We start from the raw sequence: 8,794 nt of genomic DNA on the forward strand, positions 1-8,794 counted from the left end.
CCCTTGACAGAATTCACAAATCGTTCACTGACGCCCATTGTAGCTGCAAATGTGGGTGAGTAGTACACGAAATAACTTCGGGTGCCTTTCCAATTTATGGCATAAATCTGTTGGGGTTTTATAAGCGGCATATATAGATATCAAATCAATTACACGTCTGTGTGCTGGCCGCTTCAGTTGTTGACAATGAAACCCATGTTATCCCATATAATTACGTTAAATTTCTATCATCGTGTAAGAAACAGATTCTGTAATAAATGTAAGAGGTAAATGTAATATCTGTTATTAGGCATTGCGGGAATAAAACCATGTAAATGTATTTTCTTCTCAATTATATTATATATTATATATTCCTGCTGTCAATCACAGTTCTGTAACAAATTTATTCACCCTATTCTCTTCAGTGCAAGTGGAAAGTGTTCCCATGTTTTGGCACTTGTCCTGATACTGGAAGGCTGGAAGATATCAGGCTATCAAGCCATTCCTTCACAGCCCTCTTCCACTAGCCTGCCTCAGCAGTGGGATAAACCAAGGGGACCAAAGATTGAATCCGAAGCAGTGTCACAGATAATTATTGCCAGGCCTGGAAATCTTAATAGGAAAAGGAGACCTGTGATGGCCACATTCAATGACAACAGGTGATGTTATTATATACTTAAAGTTTTATTTCAGATTCTGAACTTGTTTTATGAAAATGATGTATCATAATGCAAGCATTACCTATATGACATTTTTACTCCATGATCATCAGATATTTCCAAGGTAGAAAATACTCATCACAGTTTAGAAAGCAATATCAGATGACTATTGAGCAGTTGTTTGCATAAATATTACAGTTCAGTTAAGTGAACAAGGAACAAGAGCACGTACAAAATATTCATTGACATTGCAAGTTTTTAACATACACAAATACAATATTTGTGACTAATACTTTTTGTACTTGCAGGAAAGTTCAAATACAGGAGTCTGACATGTCTCTGCTGCACAGTATGAAGAGATTCCCTATTTCATACCTGACAGATACATGTACCAGCACCAGTCAGACAGTTGACACACCAATAGGTCCTCAGGTTGTTGGATCAACTCTTGGACATCAAGTAATTAATCTTTATCTTGAATTAAATATGGCATAAAATTGGTCAAGAAACAGCACACAAACCAAATTTGATTTACTGAGGAAAACAAACTTAAATGCAATTTTTACCAACAATTTTGAATTTTTTACCCTTCCAATGGCATTTTCGACCACCACTCTGTGTGTTGCAATTTTCACTGTTTCTGCCACATCAGACACACACATCTGACCTATACCTGGTGCAAAAGGGGGAATGTTGAGGCGTAATCCAGTGGCCCTTATTTCCTTTTCAATATTAAAGCCCTTGTCTGCCATCAGACCATCTCCCACTTTAAGTTTCCCACACTTAACCATTTCTCTGAGGAGGGACAGATAACCACTTTTTCAGTTAATTCTTTGTCTGATATCGCCCCAGAAAACAGCATTGATATGAATGTAATTGAACCTCTTGGGTCCACACCAATGAGACCTTTCAGGGTAGTACTTGATTTGTAATCTGAATATGCTTGACTTTGCCTTGTCAGTGAAGAGGGTCTCTGAATTTTTATTTCTGTTCCATCAATGATACTGAAAGTGTTTGGAAATTCCTGGCGAAATTTTGAAGGCATATGTTGCTGCAAAACATCACGGTGAGGCCAAATTGACACAGATCCAAACCTGTAATATAAGTAATTTATCCAATTTGAAAACGCAGTACTGCAATCTTGGGGTGATATCAGAAACAACTTTGAGAGATGTTTAAAATCAAAATTCTGTCTAAGTTTAATCAGAACAAGCAAAAGCTGGTCTTCAAGACCCATACACTTCAAACTGCTAACTGTTCTGGTAAATTGAAAAGGTTCATCATCAGCATTGCCAGGGACAACAAATTTAAATATTTTCTGAAACTGTTCGTAGGGAAATCCTGTGTAATACTTGTAATCTTTTTTCTCTATATTTTTACAAAAAGAATACACATCATGCTTAACATTTTTAGCACTAATTTTGGTGTTGATCTGCTGGGCACGCATGAGCTCCTCCTTTTCTAGGATCAGTTTGGCCATATCTTCTTTGAGTTGCTTGTTCTCTGCAGCTAGAGCCAGCATATCAAGTGGCAGAGGACCTGTAAAAGCAATTACAACTGTTTCAAGCAATAATACATTCTACAGAGAAGAAATGATCTGGCTAGTTTAGGGCACCAAACTCATTATTAGGCCTGAAACAGACTTACCTATTATCAATCTGACTTGTTGTAATGTTTAAAAAATGCTTTGCACACAAAAGAATAAGTTAAGAATGAACACATAGCACCCACAACATACTTGTTTCAATTTGAGATTTAAGAAGTAAAACAGCCTTATTACCTCCCTTGTATGAAACTAAGTGTGAATAAACTGGCTTCTTCTCTTTACAGGCACCCTTAATTAGACCAATAGTGGTTCCAAAGATGGAGGACAGGTGCGGTGATATCACATTTCCAAAAGATGACAACTTACCCGAACTGGATTCAATTGCAACTTTAAAACATCAGTGGAAAGATTTAGAACTTTCAGTTGACGAGTCCCATAATTTAGAAAAAAATACAAGATCTCAAAGCAAGTCTGATTTGTGGTACAAAGCGAGGAAAGGGCGAATTACTGCTTCAAACTTTGGTCTGCTTATGACTCGCAAAAAACAAATCAATGACACATTTATCAGAAACACCTTTGACAAAAAGAAATTTTCCTCCAATCCAACAACTTATGGGAATTCTAATGAGAAAATAGCTAAACAAATGTACATGAAAAAAACTCAAAATCATCTTCATGACATTGGCTTTGTTGTAAACCCATCTATTCCATTTATAGGAGCCACCCCTGATGCTATAGTGTGTGACACTTCTGTTTCTGGTATTGTGGAAATTAAGTGTCCTTATGCTGTAAGGGACTTGACCATTAATGAAGCCTCCTGTATGACTGGTTTCTTTTTTGAAAAAAGAAGGAAAATATTACAACTTGAAGAGAGGTGATAGGCATTGGTATCAGGTACAGGGCCAACTACTTGTAACTGGGGCACCATTTTGTGACTTTGTAACCTACACCAGACAAGACTTTAACATTGAACGGATATATCCAGATAGGAATACCTTCAGGACTCTGCTTGAAAGTCTGTCACAAACATATGTCAATCACTTCAAACCATACTTTGCAGGGAAACAGACTTCATAAAAAATTACCCATGGTGTCACTTTGTTGGACAAGAATATCAGATTCCTGCTGCATGGTTGTAGGCTCTGGATGTTCCATATCCATCTGATTTGGTGAATCAGAAATATCTGTATCATGATTACATCTGAAAAAGAAGATGAAGACCAAATTATCTTATACCTGAACCTCAAATGTGTTACAGCCTTTAAATGGTTACCATCTTTGTCGATTTCCTATAACTTCTTGATTACCTATCAGGACTATTTATGCCTGGATTAACTTTTCTAATATATGTGTTTATTGCTATTACAATTCAGCGATAAATAACTTTTGGCTTCACTTGTTAAGTGCCCACAGTTGACATCATATGACTGTTGTTCTTTCACATGTAATATTGCCATCTGCTTCCTAGTTTTATTCGTCTCCCAGCTGATGAAGGAGTAAGAATATATTCTGAAACACTGTGCCCGTCAGAGAAATGACAAGTATGAATGGACTAGTTGTATGTGGATATTGGACCATCTGATTCATACATTATCTCTATATTTGAGAAGTCATCTTTTCTGTATGAAATATTAGCAATCTCTGGATAGGGGACTAATGGCTGTGTCTGGCCATGCCATGTAAAAAAAAAACATCTATAAATATGTAAATTAATGTTGTATTTAAACATATTTAAAAGAACCACTGTCGTGGCTGATCTCAGTGGTTACAGCAAATGTCCATGTTGATGTATTAATATTTATGATGGATTGTAATGAATACTTTGAATCCTTCAGAGTTATTGTGTATTATCACTCAATATTATGGGCCCTGGGTGAAACACAGTTTTGTCTGGAGCAATTAGATTTTTATGTCAATATGCACCTGCTGCAGGTGATATCAGTCCCTTCATCATGCTTATATGAATAGAACTTGAGTATGATTGTGATCTTGTGATGCATGTGATACTTCTGTCTTTTCGTAACTACAAAGGATCTAAATGTGTGACATTACCTTTACTAACTTTCTGTGATACTCTCAGAATAAACAAGGATTTGTTTGATTTTTATATTTCAATGGTTTTGTCGTGTTTTGTGAGCAGTAAGTATAAAGGCAACAATGTTTTACCTGTGTGTTTCAAGAAGAACTTTCCTTTTTCTGTCGCCCATAAATGGCAAGCGTGGTTTGGGTCGTGGTCTTACTGTCTTTGGATTTTCATTTTGTTCATGAGGTAGTGCAGACGCAGGGTCCGGAAATGTCTTGGAGGGTTTTCCATCAACAAAGTGCTGTAAATAAGCTCGCATTTATTAGTCGATAGAAACGACGAAAAACAACATGGATGTATCTGAAATCGTATGCTCAAACACAGACATCGTCTGTCCTTGACATACCACGCGGTGAAACATTAGTAACTAAATCAGTGAAAATCGGTGTAAACTGGTTATATAACAACTAAAAAGCACTGAAAGTCTACCAAGTCAAAGATTTCTAAATTTACATTAACTTCAACATTGGTTAAGATGTTATTCAATTTTAGTTTCCATACCTTTGTACATACGAAGAAATGTTTTCCTCGGCTGTGGTCACGAAGTATGTCCATGTTCAGTTGATACTTGGGGCGACCACACAAACGTATCCATCGTTGACATTTGTCAAAATTTCTGGCAGGCTTGGGAAATGGAATAAAGGTGATACCACCAGCAAGTCGTTCCGGGTACCGCGTGTCCGAGTTGCAGGTACCCCAGCTACACCTTTTCACCATGATCAAAAAGTTGACTGTAAACGTCGATATATTTTTGAAAAGTCCGCCAGACCGCTGATGTCGGACAAAATGGTGGTCAGCTGTCAGCTGACGGCAACGTGATGCGGATTGAATAATTTGACGTTTCTCATTGGTCATGTCATTTGTTTGATTGACAGGTGGCGATACGTTAAAAAATAATTAACTTAAGGTAGGTGCACATGAAAGCAAATCTGTGGTGGGGCATGTAGAAATGTAGTGGTGTGTATTGGTGTGTGTGTGTGTGGGGGTGGTGGGTGGGGGTGGGGTGGAGTTGTAGTCGTGAAGAAATCTTACAGGATCAGCAGAAGCTTTTAAGTGATAGTATGTGGTCCTACAGACATACAGAATTTGTGTACAAACTGTCCACATATCTATCAACACAGACAGGATACATTCCAGACGCAAGGCAGAATGTTTTTGGACATGAAGTATACAACTGCACCGCACTTCTAGTGATGATGTCCAGCAGATACAGATTGTCTTTGATCAGTATATGGATGATGGCATCAAAGGTCAGTCCCACTCCAAGATAGGTGAAGACCAAGGCCATCTCTTATTTTTTGTGTGTATATTACCTGTTTCATAACAAGACATATTGCATTTAGAGAATTATTGTTTTCCCCCTTAAATCCAAGTAAGATGTTTTCTGGTGTAAAGTCAATGTTGCCTTCAGTTCCAGTCATTAGCCATGTGGTCAAACTCTCCCAAATCTTTTTGACATGACAACAAATACGGAATAGATGGACAATTGTTTCTAGTTCCTTTGAACAGAACGTACATTTAGACCGATTCTATTTAAGAAAATGTTTGCTGGTAAAATATCATATAATATCTCCATCTGTAACCATTTCAAGTTACTACATGTTGTACATCGATTTGCCATCATATATATGTTTCGTAACATTGTGTTATCATACTGTGTTACAAAGACTCTTTCCCACTTTTTATGGGCATATGATTTAGTGTAATTAGGGTCTAGTGGAGAAAGATAAAAGGTTTTGGATATATTGAATGGTAGTATTTTAGGAAGATTGATTTGTCTTCTCTTTAAGCAGGCAGTTATGGAAGATTTGATACTATGATATCTTAAGATATTAGTTTTAACTTGATAGATTTTTATAGTTCTTCATTAGTATAGCATTCCCCTGTAGTTGGGTTCATTAGATCATAAATAAAGTGTATTCCTGCATTGTACCAACTGTTTATAAAAATTGTCTTGTTACCTATGTTAAACATATAATTAAACCAAATACATTGATTGGTTTAACATGTCGTTTGAGTTTAGTGTCTTATACTGCTTTCGTAAATATAATCCCCATGAGGAGATTACATCTCTCTGATTCTGTATCCTCTATTAGATCGTATATCAGCCTTGTGACCTCACCAATATATCTTCCTGGTACAAAACCTTTTGGATCATCATTTATTATTAAAGGTAGTATCTTTTTCATTCTATTGGCTATAACAGCCGATGAAATTTTATATGACGTGTTAAGGAGAGAAATTGGCAGCCAACTTTTTAAAAATGGTTTTGGTTGGGTTTTTTTGGGGTAGGCATGTAATTAATCCTTGTTTCTGAGAAACTGATAGATTTTTGTTTCGATATGCATAATTTACAGAATTTATCAAGAATTTATTTAAGTCTCCAAAATAATTTTTAAAATTTCGTTGTAAAACTGTCTGTCTGTTTTTCGGTGTATGATAAAATGAGGTGTATGATAAAACGGGCGCCAGAGCTGTTGTTATGACAGATGTTATGTGTTGGTGGCTAAGGGTCAAACCAAAGGCAAATTTTCACAGTACTATGATGAGAGTATGATAAAACGGGCTGATAAAACGAGATGTATGATAAAACGAGGTGTATGATAAAATGAGGTGTATGATAAAACGGGGTGTATGATAAAACGGGCGCCAGAGCTGTTGTTATGACCGATGTTATGTGTTGGTGGCTAAGGGTCAAAACACCGGCAAATTGTCACAGTGCTATGATGAGAGTATGATAAAACGGGCTGATAAAACGAGGTGTATGATAAAACGAGGTGTATGATAAAACGGGCGCCAGATCTGTTGTTATGACAGATGTTATGTGTTGGTGGCTAAGGGTCAAACCAAAGGCAAATTGTCACAGTACTATGATGAGAGTATGATAAAACCGGCTGATAAAACGAGGTGTATGATAAAACGAGGTGTATGATAAAACGGGCGCCAGAGCTGTTGTTATGACAGATGTTATGTGTTGGTGGCTAAGGGTCAAAACACCGGCCAATTGTCACAGTACTGTCATGAGTGTTGTGATAGAACGGTTTCTAGAGCTCTTGTTATGTCAGATGTTGGTGCCAAGGATGTAAAATCTATATCTTTCACAGAATGTGTGACAGGGGTGGACAATACTCCATGCTATAGCTGCGATGGATGATTGCTTAGCCCTAATTTCCGTGTCCAGTTAGAAAACAATAGACCAGCAAAACAAGCAAAGGAAGTTGTCTTCCGGACAGGTTGTCACTGACGGCAAACACATTGATAAATTTGCTATTTTGGTTCAATAAAAATGTATCTGTTGCTTACTGATCTTTGTAAGAACGAAAATTCTATTTTCAACAGCTTGTCACAAGTAAACCCAGCATATGATGTAAAGAAATGTACTTACAACTGATAGTGTTAATCTTCCACAGCTTTGTCACAAGTAAACCCAGCATATGATGTAAAGAAATGTACTTACAACTGATAGTGTTAATCTTCCACAGCTTTGTCACAAGTAAACCCAGTATATGATGTAAAGAAATGTACTTACAACTGATAGTGTTAATCTTCCACAGCTTTGTCACGAGTAAACCCAGTATATGATGTATAGAAATGTACTTACAACTGATAGTGTTAATCTTCCACAGCTTTGTCACAAGTAAACCCAGTATATGATGTTTAGAAATGTACTTACAACTGATAGTGTTAATCTTCCACAGCTTTGTCACAAGTAAACCCAGTATATGATGTTTAGAAATGTACTTACAACTGATAGTGTTAATCTTCCACAGCTTTGTCACAAGTAAACCTAGTATATGATGTAAAGAAATGTACTTACAACTGATAGTGTTAATCTTCCACAGCTTTGTCACAAGTAAACCTAGTATATGATGTAAAGAAATGTACTTACAACTGATAGTGTTTATCTTCCACAGCTTTGTCATGAGTAAACCCAGTATATGATGTATAGAAATGTACTTACAACTGATAGTGTTAATCTTCCACAGCTTTGTCATGAGTAAACCCAGTATATGATGTAAAGAAATGTACTTACAACTGATAGTGTTTATCTTCCACAGCTTTGTCACGAGTAAACCCAGTATATGATGTAAAGAAATGTACCTACAACTGATAGTGTTAATCTTCCACAGCTTTGTCACAAGTAAACCTAGTATATGATGTAAAGAAATGTACTTACAACTGATAGTGTTTATCTTCCACAGCTTTGTCACGAGTAAACCCAGTATATGATGTATAGAAATGTACTTACAACTGATAGTGTTAATCTTCCACAGCTTTGTCATGAGTAAACCCAGTATATGATGTAAAGAAATGTACTTACAACTGATAGTGTTTATCTTCCACAGCTTTGTCACGAGTAAACCCAGTATATGATGTAAAGAAATGTACCTACAACTGATAGTGTTAATCTTCCACAGCTTTGTCACAAGTAAACCTAGTATATGATGTAAAGAAATGTACTTACAACTGATAGTGTTTATCTTCCACAGCTTTGTCATGAGTAAACCCAGTATATGATGTATAGAA

General features: G+C 36.5%; 1 protein-coding gene across 1 annotated transcript; it reads right to left on the reverse strand.

Annotated features, from left to right (window-relative positions):
- Positions 1-227: 227 nt before the first annotated feature.
- LOC124282122 lies at positions 228-5,064 on the reverse strand. Its single transcript, XM_046718094.1, has 6 exons — positions 4,769-5,064; positions 4,351-4,508; positions 3,270-3,385; positions 2,030-2,177; positions 1,226-1,433; positions 228-248 (listed from the first exon to the last, which is right to left on the reverse strand). The coding sequence occupies exons 1-6, from the start codon at positions 4,982-4,984 to the stop codon at positions 228-230; spliced, it is 867 nt and encodes a 288-aa protein (XP_046574050.1). The 5' UTR covers positions 4,985-5,064.
- Positions 5,065-8,794: the final 3,730 nt, after the last annotated feature.

Source organism: Haliotis rubra, unplaced genomic scaffold (assembly GCF_003918875.1).
Source record: "Haliotis rubra isolate DU_JTF1 unplaced genomic scaffold, ASM391887v1 Scf1085, whole genome shotgun sequence".
NCBI classification, from domain to species: Eukaryota; Metazoa; Mollusca; class Gastropoda; order Lepetellida; family Haliotidae; genus Haliotis; species Haliotis rubra.